This window comes from Stegastes partitus, unplaced genomic scaffold (genome assembly GCF_000690725.1).
Source record: "Stegastes partitus isolate 25-593 unplaced genomic scaffold, Stegastes_partitus-1.0.2 Scaffold850, whole genome shotgun sequence".
Taxonomy (NCBI): domain Eukaryota; kingdom Metazoa; phylum Chordata; class Actinopteri; family Pomacentridae; genus Stegastes; species Stegastes partitus.
In genome coordinates, this window is record NW_007578581.1 from 228,129 (window position 1) to 250,060 (window position 21,932).

Below are 21,932 nucleotides of genomic sequence, written 5' to 3' on the forward strand. Positions count from 1 at the left end.
AAGTTGCTTGGGTCTGTTTCTTTTATGGCTTCACAGGACAAGCAACAGACGGAGGAAAAGAAGTCCATATAAGGATGCAGCAACAGTGATAAAGTTCCCGGTGCAACATTATATACCACGACACGGATTTCCAAAGAAAATAAGAACAGATAATGGGACACATTTTAAGAACAAAAACTTACAACAGGTGGAGAAAATACTGGGACTAAGACATGCATTTGGTACAGTGTATCACCCCCGGTCACTTGACGAGATGAGGGAGACAGCGAACATTATTCAGAAGATGAACCATGCAGTGATTTAGCAGATAGAAAGAGGCAGGAAAAGGAGGAGACAGGAGTAGTCTTGCTTTGTCTGATGCCAGGGAAAGTTTGACCCAGAGCTCTGTAATGCAATATTCAATGTGTAATTAAATTGATTGATTGAGACCGAATTGAATCCGATCTCATCTTTAGAAACGAACACACAGAGAAGACAGTAATTCTCTACAACACACAAAATTAACATAAAGAGGTTAAAACTGCCTGAAAGTGATGCAAAATTAACATAATCAAATGCAAACCCACTGCAAACAGAGCCAAAACAACAGCAAAGAGGCACAAAAGGACCACAAAGAGATACAAAAAACAACCACAAAGACTTAAAACATATCGACTTTGTGTATTAGCATTTTGTGTCTCCTTCAGTTTGGGTCACTTGTTTCTTGTAGGGCAGGTACAAGACCTTCTGCTAGTCTGTGCCCTGAGGCCCGTTGTCTCATATTCTGTCCTTGACTGTATCCTGTAGGACAAAACTCCTTGTCCGGAAGACAAAAAATATCACCAACCAAATATGCAGGAAGTCACACACAGCTTTAAAGACAGCTGGTAGCACTGACATTGTTGCACTGACAGAGAAAGATGTAAAAAAATAAATAAATAAATAAAATTCTTGCAGATTAACGATGGTGTGTCGTAACATGTGTCATCATGCACTGACATGTAATCAAAGCGATGTTCCCCAGATGTTGCCTCTTTGCCAGTTTTATTTAATGTGGTCTGAAAACTAAAATGAGACATTTACAGTTGAATCAACTAGAAATAAACTAAATGCATATATTCACACTAAGTAAACTAGAAAAGATATGTTGGTTTGACTAAATTCCTTTGTGATGTTTTTTTTTTTTACAGTGTACATAACTTGAATGTATGCAGTCCATTTATAATGTGCAATTAATTTTTCATGTGCAACATTGAATCTGTAATGCCTTCAAAGCCCTTTCCATGCTGTTATGGAAACTGTCAGATAAATTCAGGCTTTTCCACACAGCTGCAGTAGTAACATGACTTTCCATAAAGGCCTTCATGGAAAGTCATTTATGCCTTCCCTTAAAGGTATTAAGAGAAAATTCAAGGAAAGACTTCACTATTATGATGTTGCTCAGGCAGATTAGCTTGTTATGTATTCAGTGCATAAGACTGTACTTTGCAAAACGGTGAAATTAACAATTTTAACCTCCCACTCAGTCTGACATTGATCTTTAACCAGAAGGCTTGATAGGGACTGATAAATACGTCACACCTCCCTTTCTAGAAGGAACATGATTTATCCACCGTGATCTCATATTTAGCGGTGTCATTTCACTGAAATGTACTTTTCATAAGGGTTTATTCTAATGTAAGGTGTCCTTTCGTGGTTGAGCGTGAAGAAACTGTAGCTTGGTGTTTATTTCCACCTGATATTTCTCAGGAAAGAGGTTAAATCTGAGCACCGATGGTCATTTGATCCGAGCCCACCCCCGCGTCTGCCGGTAAATGGTATGACCGGCAATATAAAGACCGGGTACACTCTGTAACTTCAACAGACAGCCGTCGGAACTGAGACAACGTTGAAACGAGATATCGCTGAAGTAGCGGAGTCACTGCCAAACATTGCAACCATGGAGTGGACCCCGATGGAAATCAACCCCGAGGTGGGGGAAGTAACGACTTCATCTATGCTGCGACGCTCTAACAGGCAGCTAACTCCCCTCTTATCTCTGTTTGTGTCTTTTCAGATGCTGAACAAGGTGGGTATGAAACGCTAGCCGCCGAGTAATAATGGCGACATGTTGGTACCCGTTTGATTCAAGTATCAGGTAAGTTTAGTTTGGAGGGCAGTTAAAGTGAGACCAGCGCTGTCATAACACCAGGCTGCTACGCACCACCGTGTTAATGCAGTTATTATCACCTGTACTGATAAAAAGAGTGCCTCATAACATTAAAAAGGAGAAGCTAGGGGAAGCTGGAGAAGCCCTCATGTCATTTTAATGAGCGGCAGCATCCTTCCCGGAGCAGCCCCCAGTGTCTGGGCTAAAGGGTGTGGTCTGAGTGAACCAGCACAACGCAGCATCTGGGAACGGCCTCACCAGGCAGCAGTCACAGATTGTTTGGTATCCTTTTAATCTGAGCGTGTTTGGTTTATTTCTTCGCTTTCAGATGATGAACAAGCTAGGCGTGGGTGAGAGCTGGCGCTTCGTTGACGTGCTGGGGCTGGAGGGCGATCAGCTCTCCGCCGTCCCGAAACCATGCTGTGCCTTGATGCTGCTCTTCCCCCTGACGCAACAGGTAATAATCATAATAATAGGGTGATGGTGGTGGTGGTGGTCGTGTGGACTACTTCCTGGAAGAGTTGCACCAGAGGGTGGGGTGAGCCAGTGGTACAGGCTGTCTGGGGTGGGGTGACACTGAGATGCAGAGCTGTAATGTTACTTGAATGGCCAGGCTAGTGTTGAGACAGGGATGGTAGTGAGGTAATGATTCAGCAAATGTTTACCCTTCTTCTTCTTCTTTTTTTTTTTCCCATTAAGACGTTAAACCGCAGGCTTTGTGAACCACACCTTATCCCCAGGGTGAACATGAAAAATATGATTAAAACATACCATACAAAATATATCTATCTTTTCCTTCAGTTTTTTTTTTTTTTTAGTTCCTTCAGTTTGTCTACAAAATCAGAAAACTGAAAAATGCGCTTCACAGTTTTGCAGATTTCATAATGGCTAGCTATTCTTTACACTGCAGAAGATGTTGAGTTTAACTTTATAAATGACATGAGTAAATGTAGTTTTTATGTTGATTGTTTTGTAAAAGTGTTCCTAATTCATGCGCAGATGTCTCCTTTTTTTTTTTTTTTAAAGAATTGGCTGCACGTTGTGTTCTAATGGGCAGATGACAATGCCCATCTTCTGTGTGTCTGTTATGTTTGTGCGTGGCAGCATGAATCTTTCAGAGCGCAGCAGGCAGACAAGGTTACAGGAGGCTCTGAGGTTTATTTCCTGAAGCAGACAGCAGTCAATTCTTGTGGCACCATCGCCCTGCTGCATGCTGTGGCCAACAATAAAGGCAAACTGACTTTTGGTGAGTGCATCTGGAATAAGCACAATTGTGAATACAATAACTACTGTTGATATTACTGTAACTTCATTACGTACAACTGTATTTATATTACAGTTACTGTTATTTATCACTTTTATTTAGTGTCAGTGACTCAGCAGTTAGAGAAATGAATCAGACTTCCATAATTCAAATTATAGCTGATTACTTTCAGTGAATAATTGTAGTTAGTTTTCAGTGTTCGAATAATCCTCAAACCTGAACTAATCATTAAAGCTAAAAATGCATGCTGTTTCTAGATGTACAGTACAGCATCTGCTCTTGTGGCCGGGGCATTATTTAGTTTTGTCACTGAAATAAGATATGTTATTAAGTTAATGGGTATGAAACTAAATCTAAACCAAGGTGCAAGAAGTGACGCACAAATCACCTTAATACATTGTAGATTGAGCAGCACATAGTTTTAATAGTCCTTTTAAGTCACAGATATGGGGGTTAAATCTTTAAGTTCATGTGTTTAGGTTTTTGTTGAATGAAGTGAATTTTAAAAACAGACGATGTTACCCTTTTACTCCTACTTTAGGTACTCAATCTGAATTAATGATAGTTATGTGGTGTGGCAAGTTGTGGTTAGAAATGACCCAATACTGACACGTTTGTTGCTGATTAAGCTCATTCTTGTGGTTCCAGAAAGTGGCTCTGCCCTTAAGAAATTTCTAGATGAAACAGCAAACATGTCTCCTGATGACCGTGCCAAACATCTGGAGAAGAACAAGGTAAGATACACTTAAACAAATACATTTCAGCCTTTGGTATCTATTTGGTATTGTTTATAGTATTATGGAGATTTCTTAACCCGTTACGCTAAACAGTCACAGTTTTGTGTCCTTTATGCATGTTTATAAATATGACAGCTTTTCAGTAAAACTATAAGATATATAAACAAAATATGAAAAAACACAGGCATGACTGAGAACATTGTACATATTTTATGTCTTCATATCTGAGAGGGTGCATGTAAAAGGAATCAAATGAACCACAGGGAAATCTTTAATTTCCAGAATCTCTGTTCGCGCTTCTTAACCTGAATGTTTTGCTGTGGCCACTTGGGGGCGCCACACATTGATAAATCCTTGATATGGCAGTTTGCCTGTAAACACTATTACTGTGCTTTGGTTTGCCCTGTCACATTGCATATGAGCATCTATATTTTAAAAAGCAGTATAATCTTTTTAAGCACTGACATGATGTGTGTGTTTTTTTGTTTGTCTTTTTTGTTTTGTTTTTAAATCTTCCAGGCAATCTGTGAGGCTCACAATGAGGTTGCAGTGCAGGGACAGTGTCGGGTAAGCCACAGTATCAAGCACATACTGGTGGTTAACATTTCATACCACTTTCAGGCTACAAACATGCATTTGTGGGTTTACTCGATGCTTCTCAACCTGTGTTACCCATTCATATGTGACAACTGACACCCTGCTTATCACTGTTGCATCCAGTCTACAGTGTAGTCCATACACCTAAATAACCCTTAGAATTACACTGATTGCTTTTTTGTTTCACAATATTTGCCCTTTTAATTAATTCTTTATATCTCAACTTTCACAGCCAGAAGCCGACAAAGTCAACTTTCACTTTATTGCCTTTGTCAATGTAAATGGACAACTTTATGAATTTGGTAAGCATGTGTCTTCATGTACATTCCTTTATGTATTTTCACATTGTGCATTTCTAACCATCCTCTTTGCTTCAAGATGGGAGAATGAATGGAGCAGTGAGCCATGGAGCCATCAAGGAAGAGTCTTTTGTAACGGTATGTTAAACTGTGTAAATCTATTAGCAGTTTGTAGACGCTTGAACATTTGCTGTGAGCCAAGTTCTTCAGTGCTTATCGTCTCTGATGAGTCATGGTGGTAAACTGGAATAGGGAGTGGGTTCACGGAGTGTCTTGATTTAATAAATAAATTTTGCTAAATCACACCCTCAAATATCTGCAGTAGGGGCCATAAAAAGGTTTTTTTTAAAAAAAAGAATGCAAGTATTGTTAATTACAAGCTAAATATCAATGTCAACAAGAATTGTTGATGTAAGAACAGATGACATTTAGGTAAGGCAATTTGCTGCCAGTTATGTTGCAAAAACTGTCACTACTCAAGTAATGACAGTACGACTACTCAAGTAATGACAGTTTAAGCAGAAATGTCTGTTTGTTTCATGAAAAACTTGCTCTTGCTTCCAATTTGCTTAAGTCATTGTGGGTTATGTCCTACTGAACTCTGAGCCTTTTAACTTGTGACATCAAACTACCACAAGAGGGCTCTACATGCATTTGTGATAAAATTGCAATATTAAATGTGGTGATGTCGTGGGTTTCATTTTAAAGAACTGCTTATATTTTTTAAAATACAGAGGTGCACTCTAGATTAACGTCTAAAGTGAAAGATCTGCATTCATCATGTGATGTAACACGATGAACCACTGAAACCATTAAATTAGTTTCTGGTCATTTTGATCAAATACTGCCATAACAAAATATAAAATGCAGTTTTGGTAACTGCTTTTGGTGCTACTGTACATGGACAAAAACGCTGGCAAGATTTACGTTCGTTTTACCTGGCTGGAATGGTTTATATAGATAAGAAAATGACTTTAAAGAAAACAGCTGCCTTAAAAAAATTAGGAACAGTTTTTTGTGTGTTTGTTTTTTTACCTTTGCTATGACAACCAAATTTAATGGCATCAAGCTTTGTAGTATTATGTTATAGCATGTTATAATCTTAGTAATCTAGGTTGTATAGAAAAGATGGATGTAGGTTCTGGGTCTGAAAAGTGAAGCTAAAGGTAACTTAAACCTGCAGTCTGTTGGCTAGCGGGGTAAATCCATTGGCTCCAAAAGAAAGAGTGATTGTATAGAAGTCTATGGGAAGTTGACTGTACTTTTCACTTAAGTTATTAGCATAGTAAACATTTTCCTAATGAGTTTATGCTCTCAATCAAACATTGTCAGTTTCCCTAAATGCAGCATGACGTTAATTTTGCAAATGATACACTCATTTAGAGTAAAACAGATGATGAAGCAGGCTATGCTGTAGGGCATGATTACCTTGTGACTGATAAGTTGCTGTGTCACGGATGTACATATTATCCCTGAGTTCTCTATTAGATCCATCCGTTCGTTCCTCTCCAGCTCCAGCCTCTTATCCAAATCTGTCACAAAGAAAAAATGATGGCCAAATTACAATAGTGAGGCTTCAAAACTGGTAGTCCACAAATCCACGGGAGACATCACCTTGATTACGTCCACTTCTTTACTGGTTGAAAAATGTTTAGTTAAATATTGTGGAGAAAATTCTAATCACAAAATGAAACTTTGGTGTGCATGAAAATTCGGTAAGAGAGTTAACTTATCTTTTTTTTTTTTCTTTTCTTTTAATCATGTCTAGGATGCGGCCAAAGTGTGTCGTGGATTTATGGAAAGAGAGCAAGGCGAAGTTCGTTTCTCTGCTGTGGCTCTTTGTCGCAGTTAGATATTCAGCAGGACACCAAATCAAGCAAATTGTAAACCAAAATGTCTTGGAGCATCCATAAGGCAAACACAATCAACAGGCACCCAGAGCGGCCTGTGTGCACATACATCTGCAGACACTATGCACTATAAAGCACATATTGTTTCCACATATTGCTCTCATCTCATGAACAAAGCATTCTTTAGCTTTAGCAAATGCACACACAAACACAATCCGATTCTTTTGTTCTGCCGACACTAACTGATACAAGCTTGTCCAAACTCTATGTGATTATTGTTTAGCCGTGGAAATTGTATAACATAAGGTCAGGTCTCACCACTGCTTGGGTGCATACGTGTATCTGTCTTGTTGCAACTTCTTTTTCTTTCTGTGTGTACTCACTGGTGCATCTGTGTCAAACTCAGAAGTCTGATGCGTAAATACCTTTTGTGCCAATAAGAGTGAGACGGAAAAGGCGAACACTTGTTTGAGGAAACTTTTTTTCCCCTCCTGTTCCTCTGAATGCCTTTGGTCGCTGTGTGGTTGAGTTTATAAGGATCTGACATTCCTCAGAATAGCCCAAATGTATCCGTAGGAATAATTTAACCATTGTTCAGAGCATGCTCGCAACCTTTAGAGTGGCGTTCTTGGGTGACATTCTGACATTTTTCTCAAAAACTGAGGTTTTCTTTGAGAAGTTAGAAAATCTGAGTCTCCCTTTGTTTAGTTCACTGCTGTTTTAACAAATGCACTTTATTTGAATTGAGTTTACAATCCACAAATGGTCAAATACACGTTAAGTGTGCTAGTTTAACACAGATATAACATCCAGTGAGGAAGGAGACCATCCAAATAAAGTGCTACTGTATGTGGGGTTGTTGTCGTGTAGTGCAGGGTTATTAGTATGTCTAGGCTGTGTTCAAACTGTTTACCTTTCTGCACTTTCTAAATCCTATGTTGCTGTAGTTCTACTGGTAATGCAGCTGTGGGAATTCAATAAAGCAACCATTAAACTTAAATGTGTAAAGTGTGTTTGTATTCAAAAAAATGGGAGACTAAATGGGGCTCATGCTTTTTAATCTGCAGCAGGTATCTTCAGAATGAGATGTCAAAGGTCCCACTGTCGGTATGTGGTTTTTCTTTTCTTTTTTTTTTTTTGCACACACAAAAAAAGTCCTAGCATGCCATCCTAGTCATTGAATTGCCTGTAAACCCTTTATAGGGCTGCAGTGATTAGTTGATCAGCAGAAAATTAATCAGATTTGTTAGTTAGCTACCAAAACATTTAGGTCCTTCACTGTTGTTTGGACAAAATAAACAAAATGACTGAATGAATAAATTAGTGTCTGTAAGCATCAGCTGCAGCTCTAAATCTTTCTAACTCCTCGTACTGTCAACACCTCCAGTCACCAGTCTGCATTTGAGCCAACACCCAAGTCAGACTCTCTATCACATGAGGTGATGAAGTGGTTAAGGTCCTAAGGCTTTCTCACAGCTTGGGGCTCGTCCTGACCGGGCAAGGCTGATGCAGGATGAGAATAGAAGAGCTGTCGATAGCCCGTGTCATCACTGTTGGTACTGACACAAGACCCTCCTCTGTATTGCCCCTCCAAAAAAAAAGAAAAGCAGACAACATGCAAAATACTGTAAGCTGACCAGAATAAAAGGACTCGTGTTTCAATAATAAAGCCCTAATAGAGAGGGACAACATATTCTGTGAAGCTAACAGGGGCTTCCACAGATCCTTTCAGAGGGATGAATACTAAAGTCCGTATCCACACAGACAGAAAGGCAGATATCTGTCTGGTGGAACAGGGGTCTGGGTAGAAGAATGCAACTTGTATTATGTTGTTGTGTCTTTTGTTGGTGAGTGCCATTATGTTTTAGATGTTTAGGTGAAACAACATGCACAGAAGGTAAAGGTTTAACCTCCCATCTGAAAAAGTCACACTATTCATTCTCCATTGTGTGAAATTTAGCAAAGTTTGAAAATACTAGTTATGTCGATTACTGATTTGTGCTGACTTTTTAAAGAATTGCAACTTGAAAGCTGGGCTGTAGCTACTCCTAACACTGGGGTTCTTCTGGGACCTCCTGGGGGAGTAGATTAGACTTATTAGACTGTGTTTAAATGTAATTACTTTAAGACAGTAAAGACAAGCAGGAGCCTGCTGGAGGGCACAGGGCAAAATTTTAACTGAAGTTCCCTTTTTCTGTGTGTAACCATTAAGTCAGGTAAGTTTTCTCAAGGTTTGCAATATCTCTGTTTTCATTTGGCTCAGCTCTATGTAGGAGACTGGACAACTAAAGTACAATAAAACAGAAATACTGGTATTCAGGATGGATTTTTACAGTTTCAAATTAACAAGCATGTGGTGCTGCTTTGCCTGCGAGGTAATCCCGTCCTTTACGTTTTAAAAAAGGCATTCAGACATTCAGATAAGATTTACCAACCCCTCACCTAATGTGTCCCCAGTCGTCAAACCAAAGCTAAACACAATGAACTGTGAAACACTGGGACACCTTTTACAGTCTGTCTTATTGCTCTCCTGTCTCTCCCCTGTCTCACGCTCTCTGTCTAATCTGTCTCTCCCGTCTAACTCTCCATCTCATCAGCCTCTTCCCTGTCTCTCTCTTTCCTGACTGTCTCCTGTATCTTTCCCTGTCTCCCTCTCTCTGTCTAATCTGTCTCTCTCCTGTTTTGTTCCTGTCTCTCTTTCCCCTGTCCCCATCGGTCTTTTGTGTCTCCTGTCTCTCTCCTGTCTTTTTCTGTCTCCTATCTCGCTCTTCTGTCCCTGTCTCTTGTCTCGTCCTTATCACTTTCCCTTTCTTTCTGTATCTCCTGTCTTGCTGTCCCAGTCCTTCCTGTCCCTATCATGTCGCTCTCTGTCTCCCCAGTCTCTGTCTCTTGTCTCCTCCCTAGCTCTCTCCCTTTCTTTCTGTCTCCTGTCTTTCTCTCCCAGTCAGAGCTAGCTGCCTGTCTGTCCAACCGGAATAATGTCGTCCCCTCCAGCTGTATGTCCGTCTGGGATGCTGTCATGGAGCCATATGTTTCTGTTAAAGCAAACACACAGCAGTCTTTCCACTCTCTGTGGGTTTCTCTCAACAAACGTAGCTCGTCCAGCTTGTTGTCGAGGGAGCAGACATTGGAGAGTAGGAGGACTGTCCTATTGGTCTGGAGGGGTTAGCCTTTAGCCTAGCATGGATCCCGGCGTTCTTCCTCCTCCGTTGTTTACGTTCGTACCGCATGCGCTTCCTTCTCTCTCAGGTAGCTGCCGGCGTAGTCTCCGATCGGACTCCGTGTTGGTGTAGTTTGTCCAAATTACAACCGATCGCCGCAATTTTAGCAACGTTCATTGCCCTGATGTTCGGCAAAGTTGTAAGTTTTGCAGAATGAATGTCTGGGATAGGCAAGGCACTCAAAACTTAAACTCTCGCTGTCTCCTGAAGGGACCGCTGCGTCTAGGTGCGCCGCCATCTCATCTAACCCATCTAACAAACGGCTAAAATCAAATTTAACAAAACAAACGGGAATTTACTTGTATTTTAATGACAAGTTTGCATTTCCTTTCGCGCAATGCATGATGGTCCATATTGCTTGGTTAGCGACCATCGGCTGTACACTACTTACCACGGTGCATTGTGGCATATTTTGAGTGCATTATATAGGGTTTAACATTTGTGACTTAACATTCGGACAGCCCTACAAAATACATAGGGTGTAAGGGGTGATACATAGGGTGTAAGGGGTGATTTCGGACACAGCCTCTGTCTTATGTCTCCTCTCTATCACTCTCCCTGTCTCTCTCTCTCCCAGTCCTTCCTGTCCCTATCCTGTCTCTCGCTCTGTCTCCTGTCTCATTCCTGTCTTTCTCTCCTGCCCCCACCCAGTCTCTCTCATGTCTTTCCCTGTCTTTCTGTCTCTTCCGTCTCTGTCTCCTCTCTATCACTCTCCCCGTCTCTCTCTCCCTCCCGGTCCTTCTTGTCCCTATCCCCTCTCTCTCTCTCTCCCTCTTGTCTCTCTCGACCTCCCCCGCAGAGATTCCAGCCTGCGCGTTCCCGCCTCCTGAATCGCGCGGCCGCGGCGGTGGCTGAGGACAGCAGCAGCAGCAGCGGCAGCAGCCTCGCGCACTTCGGCGAACAAGAACTCGTTATTTTTAGCGCGCGGTTCGTGTTGCAGCGTCGCGAGGAGCCGTTCATCTCTGCGCCACACAGGCTCGCGCTGAGCACGAGAGGGCTACGCACCGCACTGACTGCGCGTGGAGTTTGCGGGTCCGGTAGGAGGAAGATAACGGAGCGAGAGCGGGGAGGGGAGCACCGACACCAGGCGCCCGGAGGGAGCTCTATCACATATCAACGTATCATCACTTCGCTCTCGGTGGAACGGCCTGCCCGGTGATGGCGAGCCCCGCAGCATGTCGAGAGTCCCCGAACGGCCCGCCGCGGGAGCAGGAGCCGCCGGAGCCGAACCATCCCGAACCAGCCTGCCTGGAGGCGCAGAAATGGATAGAGGTAAGTGAGGGGGGGGGGGGTCCTCAGAACCGCTCCGGGGCCTGCTGCACACACCGGGGACAGAACCGGGTCATGCCGTCATATTCAGTGACCGGGGATATAAATACACAGCACCGGTGCACCGTCACCTGTTGGGGGGGACTATGCAGTGTCGGGTTACTGTGTGAGCTCGCATGCGTGAACAGCCGTGCGTGTCAAAAGTTTTCACGTTCGCCTGGCTCCCGATGAAAGTGGACACCCACGCTGAACACTGTGGGGACTTTTCACGCAGTAAACATGTAGTAGAGCCTCAAAGTGTCGGTGTTTTCTATTAACCGGGAGCAGGAACGCCCCCTTTTTTCAGGCGCGAGGGGATTCCGGTTGCCATGGTTATAAAACCAGGGCAGTATTCACGCACGAGATGCTTCACTGTACCGACAGTCGATGGCATCGGATGAGATTATCATTGGTGGGTTTTGCTGCATCGCTCCCACCATCATCTGCTCGGCTCAGAACGCCTCCCTCCATAAGCCTGAGCGGTGAATCATGATTTGCCCGTGGAGCTGCGTTATGACCTGTTTTCTCTTTCATCAGGGCTCTGTCCCAGCTTCAGCTTAGCTACCTGCCAACTAGAAGCTCACACAAGAGGATATAAAGGCTTGGTGGGGACAACAAAATGATTTTTTATGTAGAAGTTTTGGCTTTGGCCTCACACCGTGGCCGTGTTTTCACAAGACTCCCACAGACTGTGCTGGCTGCAGGGGGTGCTTCCAGAAATTGTTCACAAGGGTGGAAAAGATGGGGCCACTGATCATCTTGGAGTGGTGCACAAAAACCAAAAGACATAACTTACTTTAAAGAATTCTATGATGCTTTTGTAGCATTGAGAGTAGTTGAAATATCTGTCAGTATGAGAGTTAAGAAGTCACATACTGATAAAGCCTGGTTTCCTGTTTTACAGTAAAGGTTTCTAATTGATGTGTGTAGACTAACACAGATACAGTGAACATGTAGTTTACTACAATATCCACAGTTCAAAACAGCCCAAGAAAGGCGATGCAGGTGTGTACATGGGGAAAAAGTTCAGCCAAAGGTGGACCAACCATAGTTTATGATTTCAATACTAAAAATTCTAACCATAAGTGATAATAGTTTATCTAACTACAACCATCCATCCATTATCTATACACCAGTGTATGTTGTAGAAGGTTATGGGGAGCTGGAGTCTATACCATCTGATTGAGAGCCAAAGGCAGGGTACATCCTGGACAGGTCACCAGTGTGTCACAGGGCCAGAAGTACAGCCAGTCATAGTATAATAATTTGTATTTACATTGTTACTCAGCTGCCATATTTTGACTTTATCTAGTGGATCGGACTCTTACAATGAAATAATATCCAGCTGTGATGGAACTCTGCATTCAGCTATGTAACAAATGATGTAAACTATAGCTGATAAACTGGTTCTTATATAATTTCTAATTACATTTCATTATTGAATTTACTGCTACTTTGTGTGTTTGCGTACACCTGACCTCTTAGATAGGTGGTAGCCATAAGTGTGGGCAATGAGTCTCTTCTGTCTGGCTGTCCCATACACAAGCCAGTTTACCTCAAGCTCTGTCAGACAGAGAAGAAGATGGAAATTATGGTTTATTTACTTAATCTGATGATAAATACAAGACTGCAGCCACCCAGTCCAGGCACTCAGGTAGTACTGCCAGTAAAGAAAGTTTGCTTGTACTGAGGTCCTTGTTAGAAAAAGACTAAGATGACAAACAGGCTAGCCTCTTGAGCCCTGGGCTATTTTTTGAAACTTCAACTTGAAAAAACATTTGCAAATTCAGTCAGTAAGATCCTCACAACTGTAAGGCCAAAATGAACAACCATGGGCTTTATGGATAGGAGACACTTGGGAGAATTTTGAAATGCAGTCCTTGTCCCCATCATCAAACTAGAGGAAGCGGCACTCTTACCTCCTCCTAATGAAAACTCTGAATTAGACAATAGCTTACAGCCTTACAAAAATGCGTCACTAAACTCTGATGTTGTTGAACCTGTTACTAAGATCATCAACTGCAACTCTACTAGATTTGTTGCAAAAGAAATGAAGTGCAGCAATGCTACACTCATGTCATACTAGGCAGCCTTTACATCGGATGTGCTATGCTCGGCAACCTTCTAAAAATGGTGTTGGGTTGTGTTTTAATGACCCACCACATAGACCTCCAGGAAGCAGAGTTGAAACATACAAACAAAGACAGCAAACAAAACATTTAACAATACTGACCAAGAAGAAGTTGGATTTCTGCAATGTTTTAACTAAAGCCAATGGGGCTTCAATCAGTGTATACAGATAAGACTGAAATCCAAACTGAGATTAGACATGCATCGCAACAGTTTTTCAAATGGTCTGTTTAACATAGTGGTTCCTAATCTGGGGGTCAGGACCCCCACAGGGGTCGAAGTCAGAAGTAAATCAGATAAGTCAGAAGGGTCTCATAATGATTAATGGGAGAGGAAAGTAAAAGACAAGTTGTTTAGAACATGGGTAATTTTCCTTCTTCAAGTCTGTAAAAGTTCATTCAGATCACTTTCTTTTTAAACTGGTCCCAGCAGATGTAGGCAGCGACTGATGAGGGGTCACGAGTACTGATTGCTTCACATTAAAGAGTCACAAGCCAAAAAAGTTGGTATCCACCCATTTAACCTAAATTGAGAAAATTTCATGACACATTCCTTCCTAAGACCTGGTAAATGGTAAAATAAATAGGTAATATGATACTTGGCTTCTATGAAATAATACCTTTTGTATGATCTGAGTGCTACAAACCACTTTTAGAACATGTGGAAAAGCTCAGTGCATCAGTTAAGTTATTTACACAAGCAAATATCCACACAAGTAATCGCTTTGGAGGAAATTCTAATTTAGATGTGCATCTTATCTAATCATAGAATGAGTCACTTAGCATGCTTAATCCCCAAATGTTTTGTGGCAAACTTGCATCACCATTGTGGTCATGTTATCTGTGGTCGTGTTTGCTTTATTAATATGCAGTTCATCTGGTATGAGTTACAATATCATTAAAAACGCCACATGAATACAATTGCATAAATCTTTAATAATGAATAGTTTGGCATGATGCAATATTTCCTCCCAACTAATAACGAACGCAGTAAATACAAGATATTAAGATAAGATTCCCAACTACAGTGTAAATGCAATACGTCCCATCAGTAGAGAGCACAGTGTAGTTTATGTTTAAGCTGCCCTCTAAGTCCTAATCTCTTCTGCTGCGTCTTTGCTCGGTGTTCTTCTCACTTTGTCGTCTTTCTGCCCCCTAATTCTCCAGTTATTTTCAGGCTGGTCAAGCTGACTCTATTTCTAGTGGTGTATTTCTGTGCCCTCACAGGTGGGGATGATTCAGGGTTAACCATGCCGCCCTGCGCTCCATGAAGCATTTTCAATCTGCGTGTTTGTATTTGCCATGTCTGTCAAGTATTCAAAGTGTATGCACGCTCACAGACGGCAATCAGCTATGCATGATACGGCTCGCAGCCTCGCACACTCCTCGGTCACGCCCCGGTTGGGTGACACTGGTCACTATGGGAACATAACACGGTCAGGCTCTCAGGTGTCACTGTTTCCAGGGGTGCAGTAGAGCAGTAGGCTATATATCACCCAATGACCCGAGCAGGAAATTAGGCTGGCACAGACAAAACCTTTCTGTCTGTTTATAGACGAGACAAGGGTGGATTAGACTGTCTCAAAACTGGTACACACGGTCAGAGGTGGTTCAAAACTGTTGGATGTGACATTAAGCAGGTTAAAGTTATACAGGCTTAGGGAAGCTAAGCTAACTTTAGTGACAGCAGTTAACCTCTGCTGTCACTGACATACAGCACATCGTAAGAGTTGGGGTCAGACACACAGGGAAAAAATGAAAGAATGCATTTGACTGAATAAGTGTGTGTGTGTGTGTGTGTGTGTGTGTGTGCGCCAGATGTCACAGCTGTCCTCGGCAGATTAACTCCAATAGTCTCAGACAGCCAGCTGTGTCTGCACGAGAGACAGTGTGAGAGCAGGGATTCATGGATTTACCATGCGTCAGATGCTGAGTGAAAGAATGTGAAACAATGATGACACAGACTTATTGTTGGCAAAGATGTCTTTCATGCCACAGTGATTTCTGATGTTTCTGGAAATCCATAGTTTTAGTGCTAGATCAGATTAAGTTAAACATGTCGATGTGACATGTTTATGTAAAGCATCAGAATAGGTTGCACACACAACATGTGAAAGGTTAGCTGTGATAGTATGTTGATTGGCTCCAGCAGTCTCCAGAGTTTTCAGGTAGCTTTAGTCTGTGTTGGGTCAATTCTGACGCTGAGCTGTGTGTAAAATGTAATACACTAAATTGTACTGTATTTTAAGATGCAGAGTGCGCTGAGATATAGATGCAACTGGACTAATAGTGATTGAAGCTGAAGTGTGGTGAAATAATTTTTGTGCTAAAATGTGCTAACATGTGCCAGTTCAGAGGCTAAATCTAAAGATGGATAAACTATTAACATACAGCAAATAGCATATTAAAGCATACTCAGAAAGTATGAGTAAAATGTGAATGAATTTATGAAAATCTTATCTTATGTCAGAAAGTCATATTTTCTGAACCATATGTTTTTTGAATTGAAAATACCAAATTATTATGTAGTGAAAAAGCTATGGCAATTCCTAATCATATATAATGCACGTATATTTTACAATGCTAAAAAAAAAGTACCGTTCTCAGATATTTTGTACAATTAACGTACTGGAATTATACCAAGGAAGTGTTTCTGGATTTGAACATCAGCTGTCAGTAACTGAGGAGTCTGGTTCTGTCTAGTGTCGACTCACTCTGGTTAATTACTTTAATCCAGATTATCCACAATGCATCTGGATTAGGACTTTATCTCTTTGTCTTTCTCTATTCCTCTTTATTTATTTTCTTTTTGTTGTCTACTTCTTTGTTTCCATCATGACTTTTAGTGCACAAATGGCTCACAGAACATTATAATGAGGCTTATGCAACTGCTGCTGATTAAACTTTTGTCTCTCGGCGGTCATTACATCACAGTGGAGCTCCAATATTCCACATGGCAATCTCTTACTGCAACATAATTCCTGGGTTTTGCTGTGTAGAGGAATTTTAAGTGCCTTCTAAAGACGTTTTAGCCACAGCCAAAGGAAAATCACCAGGGCCAAAATGATAACAGTTAAAAACAAACAAAAAAAAATCATCAGTTTTGGGGTTTCATTTACTCAAGCGCAATAGACATTTCTGCTCATCAGAAATAAGAGGAAAATGCTTAGACGTCTGTCAAATAAAGTGACCTCATTACCTTAACTGTACATGGACCAATCGTGCTGACTGTCATGTGTAGTAACCCCCCAGTGGCTCATCCTAAGCCAAGAAAACCTGAATACATTTACTGCAATTTCAGAACTGGTTTTACTTGAGGCACACAGACAGCTTAGCAGGCCTCAGTTTGTGCCTGTCATCTATAATCCTTGGACTACAACTAGAGATTATTTTCATTTTTGATGAATCTGATGATTATTTTTTAAATGAAGAGATGAAACAATGAAAATGCTCATTGTTAATTCTCTGGTTTCCAGAGGACATCTTAAAATATCTTGTTTTGTCTGACTAACAAATTTATTTTCTGTGAAACTAATTGCATCGGCTTAGCATTACAGTAAAATTAAATTTCAGTCAGACAGCTAAACAATGGAATTCCCGTGGAAACAAATATCTTTCACTGAACAATAAAGATTATTAGCCCCGACTTCAAATTTAGACCACATTTCTTAATAGGAACACAGATGTTTGAACAGAAGTCTCTGAGTATGTTCCTTTTCGATTTGTATGATGTGAACCAAACTAAAAATTTGTTGTTAGTTCTGTTTCATTTGTTGATGCAGCTCTTTATTTCTTTTTAAAATCTTTTTTAGAGTTTTACACTAAAGCCTGTTTATATTTTCTTATGTCATACAAAATAAGCAGAAAGGACTTTTCCAGCCATTTGGACAGGATACTGAGTTGCAGTGATTTGAAAAATGTTTTTATTGTGTTGACGGTGGAACGTTTTTTCTTACAAAGGAACTTTTGATCCTGTAAAATGCACTCAGAAAAGAGTTACGTGTTGGTAAATAACCATCTGCTTTTTTTCAAGATTGCAGAAAAACACAATAGTTTGATGAATGCTAATGTAATAAGTGAGAGTCATAAAGTTACATGGGTTCAATTTAGGAGATTGCCTGATGGTCCCGTGATAAACATAAATGACGAAGTCAGTCAGCTGCAGCAGCAAATTATTATCAGTTTGTCTGAATCTGCAAAATCCCAGCTCGTACCACTTTCATGGATTACAGCGCATGATGTGCTTTTTGAAATTGCGCCACTAACTTGATGTGCTGCACATTTTTCTCTTGTTCTGCTTTCTGTTTTTCTAGCCTCTCATTCCTTCCATCTTTATACAGTTGTTACAATAAAGGGTACTTTGGCCTACTTCTACTTCGCCCCACCACACGCACACACTCCTACCTCGGGGTTTAAATGGTAGCTGCTGCTGCCATTCACCAGGCTAAGCAGAGCAATCCACCATGAGGGCTCAGAAGGAGCAGAGGAGGGTCGAATTACTGTCGCTGGCGCTGAAATGCCCCCGAGGCTTTTGGCTTGGCTTATGTAGCAGCCATGAATACTCATTTAATGACTACACTACATCCCTCATTTTAACACACGTGTGACACAACAATCTTTTGGTCTTCTGTTTAAATGTTCATGAGCTCTGCATCAAAAACATGTCCGCTCACAGCAGTCTCTAAGTTTAATTGCTGTTTTTTTCAGTTTCGGCTCACATAACCAATCGTTAACCACCTACACCCCTCACCCACTGTCTGTGTCCTGCCTCCTCCTCACGCGCTACCTACACAAAACTCAAACAGTAGTCCTGCTCTCACCTCAATACAGTACTCTACTCTGTGATTAAATTATGCATGACCACGCTGTAAATGTTTCAAAGACTCTGAGTCTTTGAAACATTGGAGGAGAACCAATTTGAGTTTGAGTAGACCTTGGGAGCGAGGACAGTGCTCACTTTCTGACACATCTTTAAAGTGTTGTTTGATGGTAAGGATTTGGTTTTCGGGCTCTGGCTAGATTTATGTTCAGGCATTTAGTGATGATGGCTTAAGTGAACCAAGGAAAGAATGCATTATGTCAGGGAGTCAAAAAGATAGACAAACTTTTTGCTTGTGTGTGTTAAAGAGCCGCCACACACACGCACACACACACACACACACACACACACACTCACTCACACACACACACACAGGATGATGAAAGACAAGACAAAGAAGGGGATGCCAATGGGAAACATCTGGCCATCACTTATATAACAAAAAAACAATAGGCCGTTTTCATAGTTGCAGATGCACTGCGTTTCTGTGTGACTGTGTGTGTGGGTGTATGTTTTCCTCTCATACATATGGTGCATATGCAGCAGATCTGTATTAAAAAATAGAAATAAATCATAAATGTCACCAGGAAGAGGCAGCAGAGGAAGAAAAACAAGAACTCAAGTATTTTGCGTTGCACATTGAAGCATTTAGACTTACTGATTCTTAAATCAGATCAGCGCAAGTGTTTGTTTGGCTGTGAAAAGAGTGTAACGGAGCATATATATGAGCAGCAGAATCAGAGAGAGTGTGGGCCTGCAGTTAACAGTTTGGGTGCTAACTGTAATCTCTGCTAATCTGGATTAGACGTCTAAACGGCATCAGCCAACCCTCTCTTCTTTTCCATTCATCTTTGGCCGCTGGTTGCACAACAGCTCCGAAAGGCAGCGTGTGGGTTGGCGTTATGACTATATACCACCGTTATTTTCCTGATTCTCTTGTCCTCTCCTGCCTGCGCAGGATTGACTCCAAATTGTGGTCTAGGTTAGGGGATTGAGGTTATCGTTGAGACATGTGTGTGTATTTTGGATAAATGGAATGAGGACACAGAGCAGTGTGTCACTGACCCGGCATCACTCTAATTTGGTTTCTACTGAAGCAGAGTGTTGGGGGAAGGGTGAACTGGGAAGCAGCAGGTTCCTGTGAGAAGAACACAGTGAGGCACTTTTCCAAGACTATAGTATATAATTCTCATGTACAAATGACAGTATCATATTAGTACTAAACTAATGATAGAAGAATAGAGTCAAATACCCTTTGCAAGGCCTCAAAATGGCATTTTTACACTTTACCTTAAATCTGACTAAAGCTTAAAAAATCTTAAAGATATGAACTCACCAAAATCAAATCACAGGCTCAGATAAAGGTTTGGAATTGTTGTTTAATAAACGTCTTAAATGTTTAATTGATTGTCAGTGATGAATTGGATTTTGTAAATGTCATACCACAATGTTTTTGAATTATCTGCCCAATATGTTGTTCTAATTGTTTTAGAAAAGAGGAGTAGCAAAAAGTTAAGCTAAAACAATTTTGTTAAATAGTTTGCAACCATTTTATCAGGCACAATGCTTGATATTCAGTCTGACAGTACCTAGGTCTACAGAATATTTGACTCTAGAGCTTCTGAACTGACAAGGTCTCTGTTTCATATTGTTGTAAACTGAATGGGTTTTATCCTCTTGGGAAATTGTAATGGGCATATGGATAAAAACATGGATACAAAAATTCAAATTGCAAATATTTGATTGCCGCAGCCCACTCAAGCCCACCTTCTTCACATCTGTCACTTCCTGTCCTTCCACAGGCTGTAACAGGGAAGAGCTTTGGAGACAAGGACTTCCGCAGTGCTCTGGAGAACGGCATCCTGTTGTGCGAGTAAGCCTGTGACATCACCTCAGTTTTTGATGCCTGCAGGAGCGACAACACACATAAACTCCCCCTAAGACTCAATAAATCTCTGCTCCTCCCCTCCTCCACACAGGCTGCTGAGTGCAATCAAACCAGGGCTGGTCAAGAAGATCAACAGACTGCCCACCCCCATCGCTGGGCTGGTAAGAAGACACTCTCCAGTGTGGCATTCTGCTCAGTAAACCCTCCCGTTCGTCAAAGTGATAAACTGACTGTTGTTCCCCCGCTGTTTCCTGTAGGACAACTTGTCAGTCTTCCTGCGGGGCTGCGAAGAGTTGGGCCTGAGGGGCTCCCAGCTGTTTGACCCCGGGGACTTGCAAGACACTTCCATACGAGCTAACCTCAAGTAAATGCGTATACACGTGTGAATGTGTGTGTGTGGATTTTTGTTCCTATGTGGGTCTGTTTCAACGGTGCATCACAAAATAATAACATGCTTTTCTGTCTTTAGGGATTCCGACTGCAACCGCAAACTAAAAAATGTGAGTTGCCATGGCCCTCTCTTCTTCTTCTTTTTTTTTTTTTTTAAATCTTGCGTTATCGTCAGTGTTTATAAATTTACACCAAACCCTTCATCTGTCTCACAGGTTCTGAACACAGTGTTCTGGCTAGGAAAGGCTGCCAGTGGCTGCGCCTCCTACAGCGGCCCAACACTCAACCTCAAGGAGTTTGAAGGGCTTCTAGCTCAAATGAAGGTGGTGAGTAAACTCAAGTGAGAACAAGCAGGGAGGAGGAGGAGGAGGAGGAGGAGGAGGTGGAGGAGGAGACAGGCAGAAAGGCAGATAGTGGCATGGAGGACGTGTGGGGGAGGGATTTGTTAGTTTCCTTTCTTTGTTGAGGTGTTGGAGAGTCACATGAGACAAAAAACAAACACATTTTTGTTTTGGTTACACCACAATTACCCCAAACAGGATATGAGTTTGGACAGATTGGCTCTTCACATTTTATCATTTGGCTCAATTGGAAGTCCATTCAAATGAGTTTGCCTTTTAGTTTTTTTATGCATGACAATGAGACAACCCATGTTTTGAATCTTTAGTGAGCTTCTTCATGCATTTTTTATGTTGCATAACATTTGTATATTATCCTCTTCTGATTGGCTTTGTGTGTGTAGGAGAGTGAGGAAGGAGGGGACAGTCCACAGAAGCGCAGCGTTAGAGACAGCGGCTATGACTGCTGGGACTCAGAGAGAAGCGAGTCTCTCTCTCCACCACGACACACGCGAGACAACTCCCTGGACAGGTGGGAGACATCTGTCAACACACATGCACACTGATATATGTGGCTGCACACACAAGGCTATTTAAGATCACTCATGAGAAGTTCAGTGCAACTGTTGACACAAAACCTGCATTTGTATCTGAATCAATGCTCTGCATGTAAATTTAGTTTGTAAAACTTTAATATCTGCTTTGGAGTAATTTCTTTTTTCTTCACAGTCTGGATTCCTTTGGCTCCCGCTCGCAGCACAGTCCTTCTCCTGACGTGGTGAATCGAGGCAACAGCGATGGTCAGTTGTGATGAATGTATCTTTTTTAAATTTTTGAGAAAGCAAGGGTAGCTACTAGCTGCTTCCCCCTGCTTCTGGACTTTACACTAAGTACTAGCTTAGCGTAAAGTCCATAATGCACAAACACTGGAGTGGTCAATCTTTTCTTCTAGCTTTAAGGCAGT

At 41.5% G+C, this 21,932-nt stretch overlaps 2 protein-coding genes across 5 annotated transcripts in view; both read left to right on the plus strand.

Moving 5' to 3' along the window:
• Positions 1 to 1,837: 1,837 nt before the first annotated feature.
• uchl1 (ubiquitin carboxyl-terminal esterase L1 (ubiquitin thiolesterase)) lies at positions 1,838 to 7,875 on the plus strand. The gene is made up of 9 exons (XM_008292991.1): positions 1,838 to 1,951; positions 2,036 to 2,047; positions 2,457 to 2,585; positions 3,233 to 3,374; positions 4,041 to 4,126; positions 4,649 to 4,696; positions 4,959 to 5,028; positions 5,105 to 5,163; positions 6,794 to 7,875. Exons 1-9 carry the CDS (start codon positions 1,919 to 1,921, stop codon positions 6,875 to 6,877), a joined length of 663 nt encoding a protein of 220 aa, XP_008291213.1. The 5' UTR covers positions 1,838 to 1,918; the 3' UTR covers positions 6,878 to 7,875.
• A 3,083-nt stretch (positions 7,876 to 10,958) lies between these two features.
• Positions 10,959 to 21,932, plus strand: part of LOC103365535 (LIM and calponin homology domains-containing protein 1-like) — a 31,661-nt gene continuing 20,687 nt past the window's right edge. For 3 of the 4 annotated variants that reach the window (XM_008292994.1, XM_008292995.1, XM_008292993.1), the window contains exons 1-8: positions 10,960 to 11,368; positions 20,155 to 20,225; positions 20,332 to 20,401; positions 20,498 to 20,604; positions 20,710 to 20,740; positions 20,846 to 20,956; positions 21,373 to 21,500; positions 21,698 to 21,768. In XM_008292994.1, coding sequence (XP_008291216.1) covers positions 11,255 to 11,368; positions 20,155 to 20,225; positions 20,332 to 20,401; positions 20,498 to 20,604; positions 20,710 to 20,740; positions 20,846 to 20,956; positions 21,373 to 21,500; positions 21,698 to 21,768 — 703 coding nt within the window. In that variant the 5' untranslated portion in view covers positions 10,960 to 11,254. Of the gene's footprint in view, positions 11,369 to 20,154; positions 20,226 to 20,331; positions 20,402 to 20,497; positions 20,605 to 20,709; positions 20,741 to 20,845; positions 20,957 to 21,372; positions 21,501 to 21,697; positions 21,769 to 21,932 lie in introns of all 4 variants that reach the window. The other variant, XM_008292992.1, reaches the window with a different exon arrangement.